Here is a 27,571-nt window from a genome sequence, read left to right on the forward strand (position 1 = left end):
CCGGCTTTCACGGAAGGAAGTAGAGATAATCGGTTGAAAACTAAGAAAGAGAATTACAGCCATGAAACCAGAGACGGTGATAAGGGTTTCCATGGTGTGCTGCAGTGCACAGCAGTCTCACCTATAGGTGAGACTAGGAAGGGGAGGGATGAAGAGAGAGAAGCCAAGTTTAGTCACTGCCTAGGAGGAGTGTGGCAACAGAAGGGAAGGGAGGTTGTGACATAGCAAAGGTGAGGACAGGGCTAGAAAGAGGGTCTTAGCTGCTGAAAAGAGAGAAGAGAACCCAGCATAGCCAACATGGCTCACACGCAACAGGGAAGGAAACCATAGCTCTAAGGAGGAGCAACCAACTCCTCAGACCATCCTACCTCATAGCTGCGCCTATCCTGGGAGGTCAGTTCAAAGCAGGCTTCTTTCTTGGAGTCTCTTCGTAGGTGAGGGGCCATCCGGACACTGTAGCCTTTAATGAGGAACGTCCCTTTGGGTTGCTTGCCTGCAAGACACGAAAGCTCCCTGTATCCCTAGAGAGATGCAACCGCCAAGGGAAGGCATCTTCTCTGGTATGTGAAATAAAAGCAGAGACAGCTGTTACATCCCCGAGGAACCACAACAGTCAAGGGAAGGTTATTAGGGAAGCTTAGGAAGAGGCTACTGCGACAGCCAGGCAGATATCACTGCCAAGCTAGGGAAATGCAATACGAAAGGTTATTTTACCAAAAGAGTCCAACAGAGACAGAGAATTTATTAGAATGTTAAGAGATCTATAATAACAGAAAGAAGGAATTATTACAGTAGGGAGAGTGTGGCTGTAAATGTGAGGCTCTTGAAGGCTATTACAGAGCTGAAACATTATTATCAGGGCTGGCAGAGCTCACATTGAGGGGAGGGACAGCAGCACAGGGACATTATAAGGTCCTGGAATCTCCTCCCAAGCTCTGTGTGGCATTTGGGCTAAACTGCTCTTCTCCCACCCCTGCTTCTCAGGTGGGAATTTATGCTAGAGGGAGAATAATTAAAACTCAGTATTTCATCCTCCTTCCAAGAGGACAAATTGGGAAAGAAGCAGAGGACTCCTGAGTATCACTAGATGAGGAGGAAGAAAAGGACCCCGAGTGAAGGAAAAGGGACATTCCCCGCCTGTCACTCCTTTTTTTTTTTTTTTTTTTTTTTTTTTAATATAAAATATTAGAAACAGACAAAGAGGAGGTGGCTCAGAAAGATTTTATGTCAGGATTTTACTGTCAAAGAGGACAGTATCTGCGGTGTGCCCTCTATCAGGTGAAATGAATTACTTAAGATTTTTTTTTTTTTTTTTTTTTTTGGTGGTGACAACATAAAGAAGGTAGTGGGATGACAAAATTAATAAAGAAAAGAAAAAGAAGAAAAAAGGATCTCCTCACCTGGTTGAGCTAAAAAAAAAAAAACATATGAACACTATACTTCCTAAGAAATTGTCCTGGGCGCAATAAGAAGTAACTGGCGAGAAGGGAACTATGCAGCACTGCTTTTTGACACCAGAATCTTTTTTGTTAAAGTATCTCTCCTTGTTCTAACTGGCCACTAAAATGTTTTGTTGTTTCTTTGGTCACCAGATTTTATTTCACCCTGACGGCCAAATGGTCAATAAAAGTCTCCGAGCCTCTTGCTCTTGTTCTCCCCCCACCCCTGCCTCTTTCATGGTGAGTATAAAGGATTCTGAATGAACAGACGTGATACCTGGCTTTATATTCAGATATGCCAACCATCTGTTTAAATGCAGGAGAAATGATGAGCATTTTTTTGCAATGGCCCAAATGTCCTATTAGGTCGAGGAAAAGAACACCTGTCTGGCTCGTGTGCCTAGAATTTAGAGGAGGCACTGTGGTTGCTGAATTTGAGAGTGGGCTGGTTGGGGGGGTGGGCAGAAGGACAAGAAGAGAGGTGGGTTTGTTCCTCGGTTTTCAAAGTGTGCTGCTATCAATGCCAAGTAGGGTTTCACACTTTACCCTTGGACGGGAGGGTTCTGAGGAACTCAGGAGGGTGAATGGAAGACAAAGGTCAAGGTCACCTGCTGCAGGCAGGGAGGCCAAGAGAGGTAATTGCCACAAAGTCAAGGGCAGATCTTAAAGGTTCCAGGTCACTCTTTCTGCTACGCTAGTACCTACCAAACATGGCAGGAAATCCAAAGGCAACTGGGCATGTATTTGATTGTTCCCCAGACCGGATACCTAGGCATCCAGAGAAGAAATAGATATAGAAAAGAGAAATGGAAAATGATTGGAAGGAAAAAGAAAGTTCTACTTTGTAGCTTTATCACCGGCCCCTGTATGAAGGTGGTAGGGCACAAGGAAGCTCCTGCAAGTGAATGCTTGATTTACTCTCTCTCCCTCTTGCTTCCTAAATTACTGCTGGGACTGCCCAACTCTACCAAGCGGTATCCCTTACTTGAAAGTTTGCATTAGTCTACAAAAATAATTTTTAGCTCGTGTTTATTTGTAGCTGCCTCAAATTGTGCTTATATCCTTTCCTCTCTCTCTTGTGAACTAAGCAACTATGTTGAACATGGATGAGAGGTCTTCTAGGGATAGCTCATGAGTGCTGTGCTTGACTGAGTCAGTTGGTGGCTCATTAAGGAACTGCCTCTGGCCTGAGTCAACACTTCGCTGTTGCTGCCATCTGGCTGAAGGGTGTCTCTTGGGCACAGCAACCATTTGGGTTTCAACACTCCATGGCTCTAGGGATGTCCACTGGATTATTTCCCAATAGCTGGGCTCAAAGTTTGGAGCATGCTCTTAGAGAGTCTGAACTCTAGGATTCATCTTCTGGGCCACTGTTAAGCTGTTTAAATTTTTCCATGAATTATCGTTATTATTATTATTATTATGGTACTGGTCAGGGCCCTGTGCCTGCTAGGCAAGCACTCTACTGCTGAGCCACATCCCAACTCCAGCTCTTCCCCAATATTTTAGCTATCTTACGAATGCCTACAAAGAGTTTGAAGTTTCTTTTTTCTAAAGTATGCCAAAACATTCAATTTAAAAATATTGTTATTAGTCATAATAGAAGATAACTGTTTGATATATTGACCATCCTAGTGTTTAAAGGGGAAATTCTAAATTGGCATCTGTCTTTGGTGACAGGCAAGGTATTATTTGCCCACGCCTCTTTCTTTCCTAAGCATGTCCCTTGATGGGTGTTAGTTAAGGACCGCTCTCTGGAGATCTAAGTGCTTGAGGATTTACGAAGTGCTTGCATCCAGGAGTGAGATGCTGCTGTGCAAATGAAGAACACTTACTTTTCTCATTAGCATAGTAGTAGAAGAAGCCTCTGCTGACAACACACCATCGCTTCTGCCACTCTGACCCGAAGAAACTATGATCTACACAGAACAGCAGAAGGAGACATAAATTCAGGTAACTACGATCACTGAAGAGTCCGTAAAATCCAACAGCACACAGTCCAGCGTGTTATTGTTTTATTTCCCAGGTTAATGGGCTGTAAAACCCTCCCTCTCACCCGCACAGGTTATCCCATATTGACTCAGAGTCCAGAGGACAAGCTCTATTTAAGGTCCAGGTTCTAAGCAGGGTCGCCAGCTCTATGCCCTCCCAGCTGTCTTTTTATCTAGCTTCCTTTATAGCTTTCAGGTTCTAATCTCATCTTGTTCTTTTCAAATTCTACACAATACCTGTAGCTGTTGCCTTCAACAAACCAGAATGATACTCCAGGCCACGGCCATGAGATAGGCTTTTTTTCCTGTGCTAAACCAATTTTGTCTATTGAGTGTGAATCCTGTGACTTTAGTCCTCGTAGTACCTATTCTAATCGAATGAGTTTAAATAAATATCGAGAGTTGGGCTTGTCTGAAATTTGAAAGTGTGCTGCTTCATGCATGATATAAAAACTACACTCTCAGTAAAACAGTTTCACTCCTATGGGAGCACACTGAGAGATGAGAACACAAATATCATTCATTCATTCAACAAGTTTTATTAAGCAGCTGTTTGTAGTAGGCATTGCAAATATAGGGGTCAGTGGAAATGAACCAATCCTCATCCTGATGAAGCCCCCAGTCTGCTAAAGATTCTGGTCATCACTCTGCAGTCTAAGCACCACAACACCAGACTTCTTGTCTTTCCTCTTTGCATTATGTTTATCACTTAATGAGTGAGAGTCCACTAGACTCCTATCAAGCACAGTGTTGGGCACAGAGAGGGTGCCTGATCAGTTATTCTTCTTTTTCCCTTCCTGGAATGTTCTGCTCTCTCTGGGTCTGATCAATACCTTTGCTTTTCTTCTCTAAGTATCCTTGCTTGATGATGTTGTCAAGTTCTTGAGCTCCTTTTAAGACATCTTCCATTCCTAAAAGGAATAACAGCAGAAGGCTTTGTTGAAACCTGACAAAATTTTCACTTAGTCTACTTTAGATAATTCCCATTAATGACAGAGTACAAAGGGCAATTGCCTAAACACAGCACAAAATAAAACATTTTCTATATGATTGGGAAAAAAAAGCTAATTTTCTTTCTTTCTAATTATATCTAATGCTAATATTGCTTAAAATGATCTAAACATACATTAATTTGTGGCAAGGGGAGGTAGCTTAAATATGTACTGATTGGCAGGAAAAGGACTCTGGGGAATTAAGAATTTGCAGTGGATATAAGCTACAAATTGGATAATCCACATTGAGATAATCAAAAGTCAAATGAATAGTTATCAGCTCAGAGAAGACTTGATGAGTGATAGATTCCACTATAAATGCAATCACCTCAGAGGAGATAATGAATATATTCATCTTTTTTCTTTTTCTTTCTTTTTTTTAATTTTTTTCTTAACAAACAGAAAGCCACTTTGTGAACCTAAATTTTATTAAGTTTGCACAAAGAAAGGCTATGCAAGGTGAACTTGGCAATAACTGCCAAATCTTGGTTTCTTCAAAGAATGGGAGAGTCTGAGTCTTCTAAGTCTTAACAAAAGAGAAGACCCTGGAACTGACCACAGCCTTGAATTGTATGCTGCTGACATTCTTGGCTTTCAGTAGCCTCCTTAGGTACAAATTTATTGAGAAGTCAAGATGCTAATCCATCTTCCTCCATGGGGTCTATCCTTATTCTACAGAAGGGAGGAACAAAAGATTGAGAGAAGAGTTTATTCCTCAAAAATAAAATGAAAGAAGAAAGACTCCCCACAAATTATTTAAAAAACACAACCATCCTCTCTCTCTTTTTTCCTCCCTCCTTTCCTCCCCTTTCTCTGTTTTGTGGCTAAGGATCAAAGCACGGGCTCTACCACAGAGCTACCCTCCCAGTTCAATTCCACATAAGAAAAAGGAAAGGAAGTAGGTTAGCAGAATCTTAATATTTACTTTTTTTTTTTTTTTTAGTTTTCTAATCCAAATCGCTTCTTTAAAAAATTATAAAGCAAGCCAAATACAAAAGAAAGTAAGTCAAAATCACCATATGCATCAATTGGGCCACGTACATGCTATCTTGAGACTTTGGAGTGAAATGCTTTACTCCATTAAACAATTGGGTTTTGAACATCTAAAGTGACGAACACTCACTCAGTGGTGGCTAAGGGGGCGGCACTTCTTAGTGCTTTACCTACTTTGTGTTTAAAGAATAACATTATAAGACTATTTATTTTTGGTACTGGGGATTGAGCCCAGGGGCACTTAACCACTGAGCCACATCCCCAGTTCTTTTATTTTTAATTTGAGACAGGATCTCACTAAGTTGTTTAAGGGCCTGAGACTGGCCTCGAACTTGCAATCCTCCTGCCTCAGCCTCCCGAGTTGCTGGGATTACAGGTGGGCCCCATTGCACCCGGCCATTTGAAGACAATTTAAAATGCAATTCAGATTACCTTTTGCTTCTAGGCTGTTTCAAGCATAGTTTTAAACATAATCAGTAACTTTATCAGTACGTTTTTCTTTCTCAGTACGCTTATGTGTCTGACTCCTTTATCCAATGGGTCCTTATTGTCGACTTCCTTGTTCATAGACTATTTTCATCTGTGTGTTTTATAGTTTGCAAATGCTGTGGCTGCTGTAAATCCTTCTAGATGGGTCTCAGGGTGCATGCATGAGATGAACCATAGCAAAGGAAAGTTCATTTTTCTCGTAATCTTTCCTTTCTCCTACCCCACTGAAAATTCTAATGTCCCTCTGAAAACACACTCCGAGAAATAGCAGATTCTACTGGGGGTAGGACATCAGGTGAGGCGGGGACGGGATGGCAGAGTAGGCCCTTGGAAGGAAAGCTAATTTCTGAAGTGCTGTCAAAAAATTGCTCCTTGAGGCCTAACATTTAAACGAAAGACTCAGGGGACAGGATAAACAGGATCCCCCGAGCTTGGAGTTTCCATCTCTTCTCACAAGTTTTTCCCTCCCTTTTTTCTCTTAAAAAGGTCTTGTTAAACTTAGAGACACCGCTTCTTGTTAAAGACGCCCAAGAATCTGAATCATAAAAGACATGTTAAACGTTCTATTAGAATTCAAACCTCCTTTTTTAATGCAAATCTAAATGCCATTTTATGGAACATCTATAATTATGAAAATGGGAAGACATTGCCTCGTGTGCGGGGAGAGTCTGTGAGTATGAATATTACATTAATGTGCCCACACCAGCTCACTGATCCTGCTGGCAGGAGCATAAAAAATGCTTGAGTGAAACTTTTATTTAGATGTTAAGACTCCAGGCCCCAGCGGGGTGACAGAGACAGCCCCTGTGAGTTGCCATCAGAGAGAGAGCTTGAATTGAATTACCCAGGGGGGAGGAAGTAGTGATGAGCACTGCTTCGCTTATTTAATTTCATTTACTTTCAGTACATTATCAGCATGAGGCTTTTCTCTCCCCACCAACTGAAACCCAAGAATGTCACCACCAAGAAAACAAAGGCATAATGCAGCAGAGATATTTGAACTCCAAGTCACTAATTCTAGGACAGGAGGGACAGCTCCATGCTCGTCTTCTCTCCCCTACAGTCAAACTCAGTTTGCTAAAATTGGGCACTGAATGAGTTGCTGAATTTTCTCACTTGGTGGTTCACCAACAAGATTCTGAAGAGTAATATAGTTGGAAATATTGGTTTTTTAAAAAATATGCTGTGTTTTTGTACGTCGTTAGTAAGTCAGTATATTGTTCTCATACTCAGTTCATTAGAGGGAATTTGTATGAATGAACACTCTTGCTTGGTTTCCCTTATGGGCTGTGGAAAAAATGGGATTATAGGCGATGTTTAGAATGGCTATGAAATAAAAAATAGGCAAGGGAATAAAATCAGTCTCTATTCCATTGACTGTGTAGGCACCGTGGTGAGTACAATGACAGAGTTGTTCGCCATGTCAAGTTGACTCAGCTCAATCTCATTAGCTTCCTGATCTATCTGACAAATCCACGCACAACGAGATGGGAAGCCATTGTGACCCTCGAGCTATCTCCTATTTCAGTGTCAGCTCAGGGGTCTACTGATCAAGGACTGGTGGTCCTGAGGAAGCACAGGCTGGCCACACCATGGGGGACATAGCAGGAGGAGTCTTCTATACTGGAATCCACACCTACTGGCAAACAAACAGATCTTCCCAGAGCTACGGACCACTTAATAGAAAGTATGTAAAAGCTTTGCGGGATGATGCTAAAAATAGGAAGAACCCACAAACAATTGTAGAAGTTGCTATTTTAGGCAAAAACATTTATGTTTAAGTATATAATTTAAAAAAGAGGCTTTTTGTTTATTACTTGCAAAAAGACATTATCACCATAATAAAAAAAACTAGAAATGATTTCAATTTGTTGGGAATAAATGACCCTCTCGGATAAACCTAAGGGTGAATCACATTATATCAGCACAAACCAGAATTGTGTTAGTGTCATAATCTCTCTCTTCCACTACACTTAACTAAATCTCTCAGAATAACCCACATAAAGAAAAGACTCACTTAGCTGAAGGATGTGGGCCATAAAGATAAGATCAACAGAGAAGTGTGTTACCCAGAAGCGATGGCCACCCAACTTCCAGGGTAGATGAAGATAAAAGAAATTCTCAGACATCCTTCTCCATTCAGATTCCTTTAAACCCTTGAGTCCCACTCACACCCAACTCTGCAATAAAAAACGACAGGATAGGATTCCATCCCTCAGTGCTAAACATGACTCTTCAGTCAGCTATGCACAGCAACAACAATAGGGATCCTTTGGAGTGTGATACATTTCCATAAAGCAGTCAATAAAAAAGACATGGGAGCTTATGTGAGTCACGGCCTATTTAACCAGCTGCGTTCTAGCCCACTGAGAAAAGAGAATTGGAGAAATCAGTTGGCAACACCACAGCAAAAGGCTAATAGCACAGGAGGCCACACAATTTCCACTGCAGAAAGGCTGCAGCCCCTGCAGAACAAACCAGGTGTCCACTCGCTTGCATTATAGGCAGCTGCTAAATCAATCTGAAGAGAAAAATCAATGATTTTTAAAAACATCTTTTGTTCAGTTCTTCCCCTGTCACAAATGTGGACTTTTCCCATCATCTCCTTCCTTTCAATGCAAGTTCTTTTCAATTGTTTCAACCAAGCTTAGAGACCGATAGCTACCAGAGTTGAATTTCAGGCAGGGTGAAGTTAAGTAGGTTCCTTCATTAAAGTACCCATGCATAGAACCTGGGGGTTTGGGTAGATGAAGTTGGAGAAAATACCACATTGAAGACTGGGAATAGTCAAGTTCCATTCTGCCATTCAAGTCACAGATCGCAGGTGTGTGCCCGTCTGCAGGTCTCAAATGTGTAGAGGTAAAGAGGGGATTGCAGGCAGGGTGGGGTCAGGATAAGTTTCTCTTCTCTGATGGCTGTCAATCCCAAATTGATTCATAAAACTTTCTCTCCTTTGCATTGAGTCTCTGTGACCTTCTTTAATACATTCATTACTGCTTTTCCTTAGCCTCTTATGTTTTCCTTGGTTACTTTTTTGCCTTTTTCTCAATTTTCAGGAACCAGTTAATAAATGAGAGCCTGTTTGTGGTGTCTGGCAAGAATTGTGCATCCTCCGTTACTAACAGGGAAGTTGGTTTCCATGACTTCCTCTAGTAGTCCATCGGTACAGACTTACGTAATTCCTTAGCTTCGAGGGTTCTATTCCATATTCACATGGGTTGACGCTCGTTCAGCGTATTTTTTGTCATTGTGCTCCACTTATGAAGGAATTTAGATAAACACATATAAGGTGAAAAATTCTAAATCATTACTAATAGACTTAGGATTCAAAAGACTTAAAGATATAGAAGACACTCAGATGGCTTTAAACTTACTGAATGGAACTGTTCATGGAGAAGAAAATTCAACAACAGATAAAAAGAAGGGATTGAACATACCCAAGCGAGTCCTTCAGCAAGGGGTGATATAAGAAGCTAGGGAGACAAGCGGAATAGGAGTTAGACTGTAGGATGTCACAAAATGGTAGAAACAACATAATTATAATTAGCAAACTAGCCCTGAAGACAACATTCAGGAGATTGTGATGGACTCAAGTTGCTCCCGCAATTTTTTTCAAGATCTTTAAAAATATCAGTTAATCTAGGTAAAGGACCAAATGATATATGAAAAAAAAATTGTGGAGGAAATCTTGTTATTCTGAGGATAAAGAAAAATTATCATAGGTTCTAGGCCAAGAGAAATAAAATCAGGTTAATTGAGGAAAAGAATAATTGAAACTAACATATTTTAGTTAAAAGAAAAAAAGAAAAACCCTAATAGGTTTTAACTAGAATTTTATCAAGCATTCTAACATCTCACTGGAGTTCCACAATAGCCCTATGTGTCATTGTCATCTGCAACTAATGGACAAAGAATAATGAAATTCCATGACTTGCTCAGCTGGCAAAGTCCACACTCCCACACCCTGAGCTAAGCTAAGTTGCCAGCCTGGGCAACTTAGAGGCCACCTAGAAGTGGATGGAGAGCCTGTTTACCTCTCTCTCCCAAAAGAAACCCCATGTTTGGAAGAAGAAACACACAATATATGGTTATTCTAATATACAATGTCCAAAAATTACTTTAAGGTCCTCTATTTCTTATTTACTTTTATTAAAAACTATTAATCTACTTACTGGCTAATCCATGGGGTTGCTTTCTAGGACAGTTCTGTGTGAAATCCAAGAGGTCAAGATATACAGAATGAAATGAAAGAAAGTCTCAGTGCACAATAAGTGGGTGCACACGTTAGGAAGATATAAGAGGGAGCAACCTGGAGCTCTCAAAAATTGCTGTTTGTTCTCCTAGGTTTGTAAGACATCTTCTTTAGATGAGGAAACAGAAACCCTGTTCCAGTGTAGGCTCATGCAGGAACCTTGGGCATGATTCATTTACTCCGGAGGAAGAGATGTTGGTTCAAAAGAAAGATCATTAAGCCAAATGTGCAAATTGTGGTTTTTCATAGAATGTTCTACCCATAATGTCAATAATGACAAGACACGAGGCAATACACAGAAACAGTGCCTATTCAAGGAGGATAAAGAACCTCATTCCTAAAAGGGGCAGCACAGAAAAGACTTGTGCTCCAAGGGGATGCCCCCCATATCTTCCTTTTCAGTGGGGTTTTAATTATAAGAAGCGGAAATGTTAGAACAAGGCCTTTCTAACTCCAGTTATGATGACTTTAGCACGCTAATGCCAGCTTCTAAATAGATGGTAATGATCAACGGCGTCTTGCAGGTGTATGTATTCATCTTGAGGAATGACTAACTCAATAGACTAATCTATGGCTTCTCAATCATGATATCATGACACATTCTGATTAGATGAAGGGCAGAGATTTTGAATAATTTATTTCTAGAGTAAGAATGGATTTAAAGTTTGTAATAATGCCATTCATTTGCACTAGGCTATGCTTTCTTAAGGGGAAAAGTCCATTAAAAATAACTTATAACTTACTTTACTTATGCTGCAGTCTATCTAAACAAATCTGATGTACTATCTTAATTGTGGCGATCATGGATGTCTTCAGTGCTGTTTTTCCTTGAAAAAATTGTGTTTCTTCAAAACCGTGGGTGTTTCATGGAAGTGAATTAGGTATATGAATGTCAGTTGGACATATGTTATGGTGGGAAAAAAGCTGAGAATTCCTGCTGTCTGAACATGCTGTTTAAACGCAGGAATCCTCTGGTGTCTTCTGTTTTTATAACAACACTTATCCTGTGACCCAGTACCCTCAGTTTTATTTTTATCCTAGGAATCCATCCTTAATATGGAACCACAATGACCTCAAGACTCTTTATCTGCTAAACCACAGTAAGTGGCAACATATTGGGAACCTTGATATAAATCGAGGCAGCAATCTTTCAAATGGCCTTGTGATTCTAAAAAGGAGGAGGAAAAGACTCAAAAATGCCAAATTATCTTATTACAAACTTACAGGATCAACTATTTCCCCCACCCGCTGCATACTGAAACAGATCATTGTTATGCATGTGCCACTCGAGGGCATAGATATGTATTTTTTAAATGATAAGCCAGCCATGGTAGTGCCTCCTGTGACTCAGGAGGATTACAAGTTTGAGACCAGATTGGGCAACTTAAAGAGATTTGTTTAAAAAAAAAAAAAAAAAAAAAAAGAATGATGAAATACTGTTTTCTTTTTGCAGTGCTGGGGATTGAACCCAGGGTCTTGTGCTTGACAGGCAAGCACTCTCTGAACTGAGCTATATCCCCAGCCCAAAATATTGTTTTCAAATCTGTTTATTATGCCACTGGACTGTGAGAGGGTGAACATGGGAGTGTAGCTTTATGGTTGAGTGCCTGCCTATAATGTGCAATGCCCTGAGTCCAATCCCTAGCACTACCAAGAAAGCACAAGCAAACAAACAAAACAACAAAAACTATGAAGAAAAGGAAAGAAAACCAGCTTTGCCAGGGTTTAGTATCACTTTGTGTGTGTGTGTTTGTGTTACTCAGGATTCAACCCCCAGGGATACTCCACCTCTGAGTTACATCCCCAGTTCTTTTTTTGTGTTTATTTGTTTTATTTTGAAACGTGGTCTTGCTAAATTGTTGAGGTTGGCCTCAAACTTTCTATCCTCCTGCCTTAGCCTCCCAAGTTGCTGGGATTACAGGTGTGAGACACCATACCCATCTTGGCATCACTGTTTTTTTTTTGGGGGGGGGGGTGGTACTGGGGATTGAACCTGGGGAACTTTACCACTAAACCACATCCCCAGCCCTTTTTATTTTTTTCTTTTTTTGTGTTTATTTGTTTTATTTTGAGACAGGGTCTCACTAAATTGCTTAGGGCCTCACTGAGTTGCTGAGGCTGGCTTTGAATTTGCAATCCTCCTGTCTCAGCCTCCCAAATCACTGGGATTACAGTCATGTGCCCAGCTTGGCATCACTTTTTAACTGACTCTTCTTCTACTTGTCCAATAAAATGTGACCAGAAATCATCTTTCTAAACCACAGATCTGGTCATGTTGCATTCTTGCTTAAAGTTTTTGCTGATTCTCCACTGCTAATAGGATAAAACTCTCCAGCATACAAACAATTTAAAATGCTTGATCTCACTCTATTTTCCAGTTTCATTTCCCAGCCTCCTCACCCCCCCAGTACTCCAGCAACAGTAAGTAACAGTCTCTGCTTTCCGGAGCGCATCATGCACTTTACACGGCTGGGGCTTTGCTCATGCTTCTTTCTGTTTGGAATTTCCTTTCTCTACCCTCATTTTCCAAGTAGGGAGACTCGTTCCAATGTCTCATCCTCTCTTAATTTTTCTCTGATTTCTCCATGTAGTTATATACTCCTTTTGTGTTCTAATACCATTTTCTACAGACCATTTTTATAGGTCAGTGAAGACTCTCAGGGACCCAATCTTTCTCCACGACACTCCACTCTTGCTTCCTTGCTGGGTTTTACATATGACCCTAGTGATGTCAGATGTCTTGAACAAGGAAACAGAAAAGGGGCTATTCCTAGGAAAATGGATGTAGCTGTGGACTGGGGTACAAGACAGAAAGGAGGAGGGTGAACACCTTGAATCTTCTGTTGGATCCTGCATTCACAGGAAGAGAGATGACACCAGGAAAGAAATTTAGTGGACCAAACATTGGTGCCTGGATAGAAATCAGGGAGCTGGGGGTAGGGGGAGGGGATAAAAAAATCTACGCCTATGGGGATGTGCTAGAATTTGTATGTCAACTGTTTAATTAAGAAGAGTAAAAATTAGATGGAGGAGGAATTGGATCATGTGAATAGACATCACAAGACAGGGCTGTTATTTAATTAGTTGTTGAACCAATATGGGATTAAGAGGGATCCTTCTCTAAAATACTTACAGGAAACAGTAAGGAGTTTGGTGCTTATTATTTAATTTCTTGAAGCTGAAAGAAAAACTGCCAGTGGGAAATCTGGTCCCTTTCACAGAGTGCAATTCATTATTTGCATACCTGTGTCTCTCTATCCCCAGGAGCCTGGTACACACAGTAGGTGCCCGACAAATGTTTGTTAAACTGAACTGAAACCACTTCTAGCCCAAGGGGACTTGTGGTCTAAGAAGGCAATATGGGGTGAATATTTGCTAGATAAATCATTTTCACCCGAGTCACAGGTAGTCATTTTTTGTTCTGTTGTATATTTACTACTTTAATTTAGGGCTGGTTATGTGAAATAAAAAAGTTTAAAAAAAGAGGGGGGTGGGGGAAGGATTTAGCTAAGAGAAGAAGAAGGAAGAGGGGGTATAGCTGTCGGGAGGAACAGCAGCCCTCAGAATGACAGGAAGGGGGGCCAACGGGGTTTGGGGGAAAAATGGGACAAAAACACCACAAACCTCAACTAGAGAGAACTCTGTTTCTGAGTCCAATTTCACAGCCTGATTGGGACACCCATTTTCGTCACCTTGGATATTATCTCTCTTCAGGAAAGCATTACAGGATGTGTTCAGAGGAAGCCATACGGGCAGAGGACCAAGTCAGATTTGAACAAATGAATCACCAATTACTCTTCAGAAAATGGCTGTTGATAGCAATTTCTGAGTTATCAGCTCTGAGTGGTGGAGAACTTGGCCAGGTTGGTTCTTGGATTTCCCTTCCTGAGAACTGGTATTTTCTCTTTGAACCTCCACAGGCGCAGAAGTTTGCGTGCTGTATGTGAACACCCTGTGAGTCTGAGCGCTTATGCCAGAGAGCGACCCCGGGGGGACCCGTCTCACTCTCCTGATCTCCATCTTCCTTACTCTCCAAAGGAAAAGATTTCAAGGAGGAATGGAGTGATGATAATTTAGCCGTCTCTATCCTCCTCCATGGCTCTCCAGTAAGATATTCAGATATCAACAGAGCGCTGCATCGAGAAAACTTTTAAAGCGAACAAAGCAGAAAATAAAAAAGAAGACTCAGGAACTAATTATTGTGATTCTCTGGGGGTATTTCAGGGTGGGTGATCTAATGAGAACTCTCACACCCCATCAGGAAGACTTGATGGGAAAGCAATGATCTTAGCAATGTGGCTTTGACCTGGTATGTATCATCTACTGGACAAAGGGGTCACTCACCCACCAAACCTCACTCCCAGCCAGCTCTCTGGGTGTTTCTGTACCGGCTCTGAGACAGAAAAATGATGTCAGCTATGATAAGGTGCCTTTGGGGCAAAAACCATCGTCCCCTTTTTGAAGTTACATACATGAGATTTAAAAAAATCTTTCTTGATTCTTCTGTTTTCTCTGACAAAACTCAAGCAAGTTTGAAGTAAGTTGAACTTTGCAAGGAGGAAAAAAAAAAAAAAAAAGAGGAGGGGAAAAATGAGGGTGATGTTTCTAGACCCAAAAGTTTCCAACCAAATCACCAAGTCTGTAATTGCAAAATAAAAACACTAAATCTCAATATCTATTTGCACAGCTCATTAACTAAGGGCTCACACTCAGCAAACGGAGGAAAAAAAAACAAAAAAAAGAAGAAGGAGAAAAAACTTCAGTACCAAATACGTTTAAAAAGTTACTTTGGAGATCCATCCCTCCCTAGGTCTAAACTAGGTCCTGCCACAGTCTGCTATGCCGCGGTTGGACGCATCTGTCTGTCTGTCTACCTTTATTTCTTATTTAGAAGTAGAAAATCAGGATGAGGCAAAGCATCTTCTGTCAGACCATGCGGGGAGAGAGAAAGAGAACATTTCTTTTCCCACTGAACATTATGAACGTTCCGGCAGGCACTCGACCTGTTCTGCTACTGGGACAACATGATTTACAATGTGAAAAGGGAAAACCTAAATCACCAAGTAATGAAAACATTAAAGTTAATGCATCACAAGTGAGGAATTTATTACCATTAACTCCAATAAACAGTTATAAAACACTCGTCCTTTCCTGTCCGTGCACAGGGACACAGACCCTGGACTTCATTAAGCTCAACTTTCTTTTCTTCTTCACTAGACCAGTCATGTGTGTTTGAACCAACCACCATTTATTGTTAAGTGGACTGGTTCATTTTCCAGGACTGTAGAAAGTTGAAGGCACATTCATTTTGCTTCACGGCACTTGGTATAGACGGATGAAATAGCAAAGTTTAGAAGACATGCAGCTCGGTATTGCTATATAAGTTTATTTAAAGTCCCTAAAATGTATGTCTGACAAAAGCAGAGTAGCTCTTCCGAGCAGCCCTTCTCGGAAGAGGGCATATAAGTAATAATGCCTGGCGAAGAGGGTGGCATATTGGATGCCAATGCATGTCAGGTGCGTTTAGCCAAATAATTTTTCCCTTGTTATTGTTTGGGATAGCACCTTAGAAGCCCGAGATGGAAACCATTCCTTCTAACATTTTTCTCTGTCACAGGGGCATACCAGTTTATGACCTTAAGGTTGTTCACGGATGAAAGAGGGTGCACATATTGGATGGCTAAGGTAGATTGCTTCTGGATTCATTTGTTTTTTGAGGGGAAAAAAAAAAAAAAAGAACTAAAGTGTCTTTTTGGAAAGCCAACTGTAATTGTGGAATTGCCTGGAAGTTATAAAGCAGATAGGAGAGCCACTATGAAAGTCGGGCTTTCCTGACCAGCATTACAACAGTCACATGATAACAGTAATACTTTATGTGGGGGTAGCACCTTCGTTTTTATAAAATGCCCTCTTGTAGGGCACCTCCTTGGTTCTTACGTGGTTAGAAAGGCCTCACCAGTCCAGCCTGCAGAAGCTGAAGCCGAGCTTCACACAGTATCAAAGAAGAACTAAGGTGTCAACTCAATTTTTTTTTTTTGAAACTCCAAATCCAGTTCTGTTTTTTCTTGAATAAACACATCCCTTAAAGAAGACTGCTGCAGTCAAAACTATAAAGTCAAGATGAGGGATGTTTTAATTCTATATTTTTCAGTCCAAATTTCATGGTTTTTAGGAACTCCACTCTGCTAAGAATGGTTACAGAAAGAAATGGGAGTCATTATGCCTGGAAGGCATCCAGGATGTTCAGCTCTGAAATGGGATCTGACTTTTTATAAGACCAAAGAAGAGGCAGGTACTGGGCTGTTTTCCTGCATGAGGCTTGCAGGGACATTTAGCTCCAGCCCCTGCGTGGAGTTGCTGGGCCTATCGTTGGCCAAACTGTGTCAAGCACGTGAAAGGAGGGGCCGGAGAGACTGATGCAGGATCATATCCCACACGACCAAAAGCAAGGTTTCCATAAGACCAACTGCTAAAATGTAGCATGATTCAAGAAGGTAATAATACTTATCAAGGGAATTTTTTAAAAGTGTTATTTCATCACTTATTTTAGCATCTCCTTAAGGCACCCGAGTGAAGAACTCTTAGATGGAGCAGTTACAGGGCTCTCCAGCAGGGACAGAGCAAATGAGCCAGCCACTCATTTCACTGATGGAGAAACTAACACCCAGCCGGCTAGGTTAGCCAACTGGACTCATCCAAGGTAAGGTGATCAATTTGTTGTGGAGATGAGAAGAGAATCAAGTTTTCTGACTCCAGCATGTCAGTCTTGTACTCCCATCGTATGGCAACGATCCTTCTCCAATCCTGGGATGGGAGCGTTCATTTCTGGTTAAACGAGGAAGGTATGAAATCTTGGGACACAAAATTCAGTGGAGAGTGAGAAGCCATACTGAGAACAGGTGAATTAAATTGTAGTCCATGTACAGAACATGGGGGCTTCTGGTCTTCTTTTGCTGCTGGGCTCCAAGAACCCTGTTAGTCATGTATAATGGCATTATTAGGAGAATCATGGACCCTTCTCTGGAAAAAATGAATGCCTTCAGAGAAAAGATCTGCAGATACTGATGTTTAAGAGACCCCAAGCAAAATGATTGAGTGCCCCCATTACTCTAAACTTTAGACTCTAAGTAAAGCCTATCTGTTGATAAATCCCATCTTGATACATAGGCAATCTGCTTTTGAGGGGCTTACTCTCCACCCTCCACCCCACACCGGTTCTGGGGATTCTACCATTGAGCCAAATCCTCAACCCTTTCTATTTGATTTATTTTTAAATTTTGAAACAGCGTTCCACTAAGTCAACAAGGCTGGGCTTGAACTTGCAGTCCTCCTGCCTCAGCCTCCCTAGTCACTGGGATTACAGACGTGCACCACCACACCCAGTTAGTGCCTTAACTTTTAAATATGAGCAGTCATCTAAGGATCACCAGACATTTGCAGAAAGTCCAACATAAAAGATAAAGGTCAAAGCAGACAGCAAAACAAAAAGAACTTGGGGAAATTAAGCCAATTTATGGAGCAGAAAAGAGAATTTATAGGAGAAAAAAAAAAAAAAAAAAAAAAGCAAACCAACAAAAAACATCATTAACATTTCTAGAGGGATGAAGAGACATTGTAACCATGAAGAAGCAGGCTTAGCCAGGAGCAATCAGAGAACAAAAAAAGATAGCTGAAAATTAAACATATGCCAGCCAAAATTAAAAACAAAACCAACAGGTGAACTGGAAGATAAAATTTAGTAAATATTTAATAGGGAACAAAAAAAGAGCACAAAAAGGACCCGCCCAAAAGATAAAAATATTAGAACATAGAAAACCGAAGGAAGGAAATGATCAAAGAAACACTAAAAATTTTCAAATGAAAGCTATGTCTTCTGATTGAAAGGATCCCCCAGAAACCCAGCAGGTGAAGGAAGATATCACTGTGAAATTTCAGAACACAATGGATAAGGAGAAGGTCATGAAAGTTTCTACATCGTGGGGAAAAGTAGGTCATATACAAAGAAACAAGAACCAGAATGGCAACCAACTTCTCCATAGCAATGCTGGAAGCCAATGAAGACAAACTTTCCAAAGTCTAAGGCAAAATGATTTCCACTAGCATCCTTACACCCAAACTACCAGTCAACTGTAATGGTAGAAAAAAGAAGTTGTTAGACATGGAAAGTCTCAAGAATTGGAACTTCCAGGCAGCCTTTCTCAGGATGCCACCAAAATATCAGCTCCACTAAAATGAGAAAGTCCACCAAGAAAGGTGACACTGGATGGATCCCAAAGGTGGGGCTCTGGACAAAGTAAAGTGATAAAGAGAAATGCTTTAAGAACATAATGGAACTGATGGATCAGCTGATGTGTTTGACCATGAGGAAAACAGTAATCAGAAGAATCTTACAATTCTGCTATAAAGTTTGGGAAGATTTAGAAATGGAGATTAAGAAAACTAATCACACGAAAAAGTCAAGGCATCTGCCACCTCCAGGAAAAGCAAGACATAAAGTTTGATTATACAACGTTATCAGAGGTGATGGTAAATGATATTTACAGAGTTAAAATAATGTATGTGTTGAATACTGATCAACTAAAAATTATTATATAATCCCATGGGGGAAGATAAAGAGGAGAAGTGAAGGTTGGGTAGGGCAGGGGTGTTAATTCTTCCTCTGTATAATGGGAAGTCAACAGAGGTCTGAAATTGACACATTAAAAACAACTGCATAGTCATATTACTTAGAAATATGGAAGGTACATACTAGAATAGATAAAAGAATTGAAACAAGAATTGAAAGTGCTCTCCTCTGGAAAGCAGAACTCCAAGTTTGGGAGGAAGTGGCAGCTTGTGTTACTATTTGATTTTTTTTTTTTTTTAAACTGTGCACCTATATCATTTTTATAAAAATAAAAGTAATTAGCAAATGGAAAAGTAGATTTACAACAATTTTATAGCAAAGCTACATGTCTCCATACTGACATGATGATGTCCATTCAGAATGGCAGATGATAGAAAAGTCCTAAGCTTAGTATGTAGCAAAGAAATCCAGAAAAGAAAGAAGAAATTGGTGTAGAATAAAGAGAAACAATTTTGTTTAATACACACAAAGTCCTATTTGAATTAGATATCATTTTAGGAATACTGTAATAATCTGTAGTCTTTGTGCAATTTTAAGACTCATTTGCAGTTCTAATATCATACTTTGTACCATAGGTCTAATTTGCCTAGGCTCTTCCTACATTGCAAGGGACCCACAAAAACAGGAGGTCTCTTTCCACTGGAGAACTACTTTATTTCACAAGTAATAAAAGGTATGGAATTCCATTACAAAATTTGAGGCCAGATGCCTGGGGTATAAAGTTGGGTTGCAACTTAGAGAATATGATGGTATCACTGAGTGACCAGAATTGGATAAAGCATCTGTGGATCAAATCAAATCAAAGAAAATTTATTTGGAACATCCCACGTGGGACGTGTTGTGCCAGAGAGCACAGAGATCCTAGATGTCCTAGAAAGACAACTTCGGATCAGCACAGAGAGAGCACAGACATGGCCTTAATTTATAGGGCTGGAGAGGCGCGGGGCCGTAAAACAAGACACCTGTTGTCCTGCATTTATGTTAAAGGTTTCACCTTTTAAAAAATAATCAGAAACACATAATCATTATTCTTGACATAAATTACACTTTGGATTGGGGGTGGAAATCATGTTTTAAGAATAGGAAGGGAAGGAAAAATAAAACCAACTGCATGTAATTTTTCAAGTGGAAACAACAGCAATATGAAGATATATGGGTGTCAGACCCACTGGCAGAGGAAGGAGGCTGTGCTCTCTTACTTCTTACAGTGTCACTCCTGTGACCTCTACCATTTGAAATGCTTTGATTCCACCTTGCCCAAGGGACCTGTGAGCACCAGGGAAAGGGATGAAGGATGCCTATGCCTGACCTCACCTTTACATTGTCTAACAACTGAAGGTATAAATCAGCTTTCCCCTTGAAGACCCAAGTGTCAGGAGCTCATGTGAAATGCTGGAAATATTAAATGATGTCCCTGAGGGCTTTATTGTTACTCAGTTTTCTCCTGTAACTGGGAGAGCTGTTCACATGAAGGATACTTTCCCCCAGGACCTCAATTTGTATATAAAATGAAGTATGAAACTCCAACAACTTCTTGCCACTTTGGAAAGAAAATAAACAATTAGTGGAGACTGCACTTTGTGCCCACTCTCCTGTTTAGATTTCATTTATCTCTCTGCCTGGAGAACGGTTCATGCCAACAAAGGTGTGAGGATGCTCTCATTACAAATCCTGATTTCCAGGGCAATTCATCTGTGCTGGTTAAAATGGAATGAAACAAAAAGTCAAAGCAAAAAAAAAAAAAAAAAAAAAAAAAAAATCCTTAGACAATTCAATGTGTTTTGGCAATGGGCGTAAGCAAAGCTGTTCCTTTTATCAGCAGAGGAAGTGTGCTAATAATTGGAGTTGAGGGGCCAGTGCCTGGATGCAGGTTTCCTCATCTAGCTCATCACTGTGGCCTTGGGATCACCTTTTCATCTCCCTTCCAGATTCTCTTGGCAGAATTTAAAAAATCTTAAATATCTGAATACTCCTTGATTTGCTAATCCTCACCACTACCTCTGTACTAAGAATAGTTTTCTATAATAAGAACAATGATCATCTTCCTCTTGATGAATAGATTAAAGTACCTTGCGAGAGTCTCCCTGTAAGTAAGTGGACGAGTAAGGAATTCTCATGCCAATTCTTTGCATTAATCTCTCCACATTTCTCAATCTTTCTCCCTTCTCTTGTTATCAGATTTGAAGTACTGCTACACAAAGAATATAATCTCTATTACAGAAAATTACTGCACATTGATATAGACCTTTAAGGGTTTTAGAGCAATTTCAAACCTCTTATTTAATTTGATTTTTATAAAAATAGCTCTATGAGGCAAGTATTTACGGAATCTGGAAGGGGAGAATAGAAGTAAAAAGAAGGTGCTTACACAGTTAAAAAGAAAAAGCAGTGAAATATTAAGGATTACCTAAGACATCATGGAATCTTAATTACCCCAGGTTTTTAAAAGATGGCCAGACGTATGAAAATATTGATTAGCTTGCGCTGTTCTGTGCTGTAATAGGGGATTGATTACTAAATGACCCTCTGCTCTGTGTTCTAAGATCACATTCCAGGTACAAAAAGACAGAATGGTGTGACGTTCTCTTGTGATGTGTGCCGTCCTGCCATTCAACTGTGCCTGAAGTAGCGATGAAGGACACCACTTTCCTCAGGAAAGAGAAAGTATGGGACACTCAGGGCGATTCCAAACAGCAGATGAAGGAAAAGGAAGAGATAGATGTTTTTTTTTTTCCTCCTAGAAGTAAAACACCTTCTGAAACAGGCCCAGTAGTTTTGTGGCTGTTGTTTTTGGTGCCACTTAAATGGGAAATGGAAAAGGGGCCCTCATCCCAAATACCTTCTCAACTGACTTCCTTAATTCCTGAAATTCCACCATTAGGAGCCCATTGTCTTAGGTGAAACCATGATTCCCTCTTGCCCACGAATGCTCTGGGAGAGGCAGCACACCAGCGAGACATTCTCATCCACACTGTGGTAAAAATGGGCACATCACTGATCACTGGGAGAGGGAGGCACAGACTCTGGCTGTCTAGGGACCATGCAGTAGACCACAGAGCAGAGATAACTGGTGGCAGCATGTTGCAGTGATTCTCATTCAGGAGGTGTGTACGGTGGTAGTACCGAATTGAGCCATTATCAGTCATCAACACCTTAAAGCAGAGGTTCTTTTTCTTTTTTAAATAAGAGTTCACTATTTAGTGGTTGTGGTGCTGGGAAGCAAACTCAGGGCTTGTACATGGTAGACAAGCACTCTACTACTGAGCCACATCTCCAGCTCCAGAGCGGTGGTTCTTAACTGACTGCACATCTGAATTGCCTGCCAACCTTTTAAAAAGTGTGGACACCTGAATGAGGATCATCTGGGGATGGGGTTGAGGCATGCTTATTTTTTCGACGTTCTGGAGGTGGTTCCAATGCCCATCTAGGGCTGAGAGCCATAGCCTCAGAGTGAATTCGCATGTTTGGTCCTTGTCAACCTGATGGCTTGCTGGTGGACCTTGGTGAGGTGGGATCAGGGGATCCCCAAGTGAGAGACCCTACACATCACAACTTTGACAAACTACCCAGAACTACTATTATTGAGATTTGAAGAAACAAAATCCATCTATGAAAATTAGGGCTTCGGCATAACATCATTTAAAATATTTCAGGGAAATCATCATCTATGCTCCTGTAACTGGCTAATTCCATACTTTCACATGGCTGAAGAAACCACTAGCTGTTGTTTCATTACTGTAGTATCTTTCCCCATCCCCTTCTAGACTCCTTTCTGTCTTACTTACTCAGTAGCTTGACCTTGGTTATCCTCATGGTATATCCTATCAGTATTAGACCAATGTAATAGAAAACTCCAAATAACAGAAGTCTTAACAAAACAGATGACAATTTCTCTCCCAAGGATGAAGAGACTGGAGGAGGCAGCTGGGGATGGGGGCGCTTCGGGCTCATTCTGTCTCATCTCCACCATCTTTGTAAAGCGCATGATTTCTTCTTCATGATTCAAGCTGGCTCCAGAGCCAGTCAGCAGGAAGAAGGAAAGGGGCAATATGGAAAGCATCAACCACCCTCTACCTGCTTAAGGACACTTGTGTGTGACCCTAGATGTTAATACATTGCTTCTATAGGCCACTGGCTAGAACTTAAGTCACAGGAAGGTAGGAAGTAGGGCCACCACAAGCCCTTCTAAAAGTGAGAAAGAAGGGGAGAATGGATAGAGGAGGCTAGTTAGCAGTTCCACCCACACCAACACACAGCTAAATATGTATTGGCAGTCACCTTATGAACCTAGAATATCCCACCGGAAAGGAAGCAAATGAGTGTGGGAAGAGAAGCCTGGTTAATTCCAGGTGCTGGGTAATTCATGGTGATTAGAGGAAAGTGTTTCCCACTAATGAAGAGTGAGAATTGGTTGAAAGTAGTTATCTGTGGCCTGAGAGTCATAACAAAGGCCTCAAATAAATGAAGTGTTGGTTTTGCTTTTGAAAGGATACGTTTCCTCTTGGAATTATGTGATTCGAAAGTCCAACTCTGGCCTAAGGAAGGGCTAGGATGCAAGCCTTCTTGCCTGAGTCCCTGGAGTCGCCTTCTGTAATACTGTCAGGAGCAGAACGATGTATGAGATCACAGCATTGTGCCTTGGCTGCTGTTGCTCACAGTGCCAACTAGGAGAGATGCTGGTACCAACTTCACATACAAACTCTGCTTTGATTGGCATAAACAAAGATCCTCATCAAAGGAAGGTTGTACTTTCCCCTAACTCTAGGACTCCAAGGGATATTCCAGATAATGTCAGTGCCAGTGACAGATCTTAGGATATAACCAGAACAATGCTGTCCTATAAATATGGGATCTTAAATACAAGAAATCTGTTCAACTCCGTGGCTGTGTTTGGACTGCTTCATTGACTAGGATGGTTTTAAAAGTAAAACACTGCTTCATTTGCCATCCTATCCCTAAATCATTCAGTAAACTTGCTTCCTTTCTTTGTGTTTCTCATTTGTCCAGTTGATTAAATGGTATGGCTAGTAAGCTCAGTTGGATAGGTCACTGTGCTAATGAGACTGAGGTCACAGGTTTCATCTCTGGAAAGGCCAGTTGGTATGCAGGGTACAATTCTGTTCTATGTCCAGTTGACTATTTCTCTACTCCTGACTATTCTGAAATGCTTCTCAAAAAAGATGGCTGAGTAGGACAAAAGTGGGTATCTCAGCAAAATTAAGCTGTACTGTTAAGAAAACCTTGCAAATGTCCTTGTAGAGAGTTGTCGGGCAGAAGTATCTCTATACAGAGAACTCTAAGCAGTTTGGATATGAGAGGATCTCTCCAACCATGAGCTGCCCTACTTCCAGGAGATTGATTTAGCATCTTGGAGATCAAACTGTCACACGAGGAATGGAAAAGACAGTCAGAGTGGCCAGAACAACGGTCATACTCACAGGATGAGGTTCAAGGCTCTTCATTTCCTGCTCATGTTTGATCTGACTCACCACTTTCTGTCTCCTCCTTCCAACCTCACCTCAGTGTTTTCCACCTGGCAGGTGAGCAGTCGTGATGTCATTGGGGGAAATCATTTCCAAGCCAGAAAATGAAATCTGCCACTGTGTTTACTTGTTTTAGACTAGAAATGTCATTTCTCACCACAGAGGAAGACTTTTTTCCCTCTTATCAAAAATCTATCAACCTGTCCACACAACCTGGAGAACATATGTGTTTTTGATCCCTCCGAACAAACGTGGCTCAGCACCTGCACAGTACGCAAGGGTGGCCTGCCCTCATCCCGACTCAGAGCCGGCTGCTGCTCTTGGAGAAAGTAAAAATGATTGATTCAACATCTTAATTAAGATAAACAAACAAAGAGGAACATCAAATAATGGTCCTGACAGTTTGAAACAAACTGAAAGTACAGTTTAGCATTTCATAAAAGAAAAAAAGTGTTTGATGTGAGGATGGCAGTTTAATAATAATTTGTAAATATCACTGGCTGGGTATTGTAGCTAATCCAAATATTTTCATTTCTCATCATAAGTCACCCTCTGCTGATGGCTTGTCCTCTTCAACTTACAGCTTTTGCCCTGGAGCTTTGACAGAGCTGGAGAGGACAGGAAGAAAAGGCTCACAGGTTCTCTGTGGAATGTCAACTTCCTATATACGTTCTGATTCCAAATATTCACCAGAAAATACTACTGACCAACTCAAAGGATTTATTGCCCGTTACTTCACCTCCCCTAAAAACTATCAAGCTTTAATTATTATAGCTTTCCATTAGTTTGTTTTCTTAATTAAGAGAATCTGAGCTTTTTCTTGGTTCCTAAATTGTAAAGAAATGAGGAAATGGAACACGTACACCATCATGTCCCTACAATAATGTTTTTATATCTTGATAGTCAGCTACAGATCTGCATCTAAAATGTGCCTTACTGCCTTACTGCGCCACAAAGAAGAATAGTGGGGGCAAGGGTATTCTTGTTAATGCCTGTGTCTAAACTACCCTAGTGTGGGTGTAGATAAGCAGGAAGTTGTGATAGCAATTATAAAGTTGAATGTGGGAAACTCTGTATTGGCCAGAACATGGTGTTTTTGCTCTTGTGAAAAATATTAAAGGAAATAACAGGCAATTTTACTAATTTATTGGGAATTCTTAATGGTGCAAGCTGGAAATTTGCATCTGTGAAACGAGCTGAAGGAACACTGTTGGGCAGACAGAGGCTTTGGGCTTTTAAAAAAGGTATGTGAAAGGGGAAGGGGGAGGGGGAGGACGTAGGCAAGCAGATCGGCCTGCAGCTGGATATGCCTCTGGATTCAGGCCATGCCCATGTTCTCCTGGCCTTTCCATTCTTAACATCAGACATGTTTTTATTGCTTTTGGATGATACCAAGCCCAGGTCGGAGACCACACTGGGTGGGCATGACAGGCAGGGGCCCAGACAGAAGCTGCAGTTCTGAGATTTCTCCACAGGGAAGCAGTATGAGATCAGGGTTTAGATAGAGGCAGCCCCAGCTCCACCAGATTTCCCTGGTCTGATTTGAGGCAGTTCTTCCCTTCCCCGGTGTAAGATGAGACCCATAAGGCAAGACCACCTCTCCTAGGTAGCTCTGCCCCTCCTCACTTGAGCCCGTGGCTCCCAGCACAGGGTTTTGTCTATTTCCTCTCTGACCTGTGCATTTCTGAATGATGCCATAAGGACTCAGGAACCCCTTTGTGAAATCAGCTCGCTTTGAGCTGGGGGCCTGGTGCCGTTACCACAGCAGAAACCTGCAGAGGGGAGCTTAGCAACACATCAGGCATTGTGCTATTCTTGGCAGTATGGACTCTGGCAATCTCTTAGTGGTTGGGGGACCTCTGATATGTCAAGCTTAGGTACTCGGAAGGAAACAGTGCCAGTAACAACTTGATTTTGTTTGAGTTATAGGAAGCAATACAACGGATGGACAAAACTTCAAAGAGGGGGCTTAGACTCTTGACAACAGCCCATTGATATAGTATGTGATAACATAAATGATAAGCCACTGCTTATCATCCTTACTTATAAAACAGATATAAAACAGAAATAACATATGACACTTTTTTTTTTTTTTTTTTTTTCTTTTTTTTTTTTTTTTTTTTTTTTTTTTTTTGTGGTGCTGGGGATTGAACCCAGGGCCTTGTGTATGGGAGGTAAGTATGCTACCAACTGAGCTATATCCCCAGCCCCATATAATACATTCTGACAATTCTTTTTGTTAAATACTTTTAGTAGTGGATGGACACAATACCTTTATTTTGTTTAGTAGTTTTCTTTATGTGATGCAGAGGATCGAATCCAGTGCCTCATGCAAGCTAGGTGAACACTCTACCACTGAGCCACAACCCCAGTCCCTGATAATTCTTAAGAACTCTGGATCCTATGTGGACTTTGTACAACATACTCAATACTGCATACTCAATACTGTCCTCTTTCTAAAAAGACAAACAAAAAGTACATATATTTATTACGTAAAATGTCAAGTTTTAAAATATATGAATTTTTTAAAAACATTGCTTTTTTTCTGTGCTGGGGACTGAACTCAGGCCTCATGCACATTAGCAAAATGAATATTTTCTTTTATTAGACATTCTATAAAATATATTCTAGTTAGTTGACATGCAAATATTACATGTAGTAGATTAAAATCTAAGAAATTAAAATTCTGAAAATTCTAAAACATTAAACAGAAAATCTATTTTCAGCATTTCATGTACTAAAAATGGAAAGGAGTGGGTGTAAGAAGGAACTGAGGTCTGGGTTTCCTAAAATATATCTCAGGTAACTTCTTATCTCATATTTTATTATTTTTTGGAAATATTTCAGCACTGATGTGTTTTTCAGCACAACTTTGAGAGAGGTGTGTGGTATTGACTTCATACTGATCTCATTTTTTTTCTTAATAGTCTCTACAAACCACTTCCAGATTCCCCACCTCAGTTTCATTTCATTCTAGGAGTTCATTTTGGTTTCATCCATTCTAGGAATACTCAGTGAAAAAGGAAACAAAAAGAACCCAGGTGTGGTAGTACATGCCTGTAATCCCAGCTACTCAGGAGGCTGAGGCAGAAGGATTGCAAGTTTGAAGTCAGCCTCAGCAATTTAGTGAGGCCTTAGGCAACTTAGCAAGACACTGTTTCAAAATAAAAAAATAAATAAATAAAAAGGGCTGCAGAGTGTAGCTCAGGAGTAGAGTGCTCACCTTGTATGTTCAAGGTCGTGGGTCTATCCCAGTGTGGAAGGGGGAAAAAAAAGAAAGAAAGTAAAAAGAAAGGAGAGAGTGAG

The 27,571-nt window shown here is 40.8% G+C and overlaps 1 protein-coding gene across 7 annotated transcripts in view; it reads right to left on the reverse strand.

Moving 5' to 3' along the window:
- The window catches only part of SKAP1 (src kinase associated phosphoprotein 1), a 294,350-nt gene that overhangs the window by 44,474 nt on the left and 222,305 nt on the right, over positions 1–27,571 (reverse strand). For all 7 annotated transcript variants that reach the window (XM_079134745.1, XM_079134741.1, XM_079134742.1 and 4 more), the window contains 3 exons: positions 4,264–4,341; positions 3,275–3,358; positions 369–493 (listed from right to left, as the gene is read on the reverse strand). In XM_079134745.1, coding sequence (XP_078990871.1) covers positions 369–493; positions 3,275–3,358; positions 4,264–4,341 — 287 coding nt within the window. The remainder of the gene's footprint in view (positions 1–368; positions 494–3,274; positions 3,359–4,263; positions 4,342–27,571) is intronic.

Source organism: Sciurus vulgaris, assembly GCF_902686455.1.
Source record: "Sciurus vulgaris genome assembly, chromosome: 3".
Classification (NCBI taxonomy): Eukaryota; Metazoa; Chordata; class Mammalia; order Rodentia; family Sciuridae; genus Sciurus; species Sciurus vulgaris.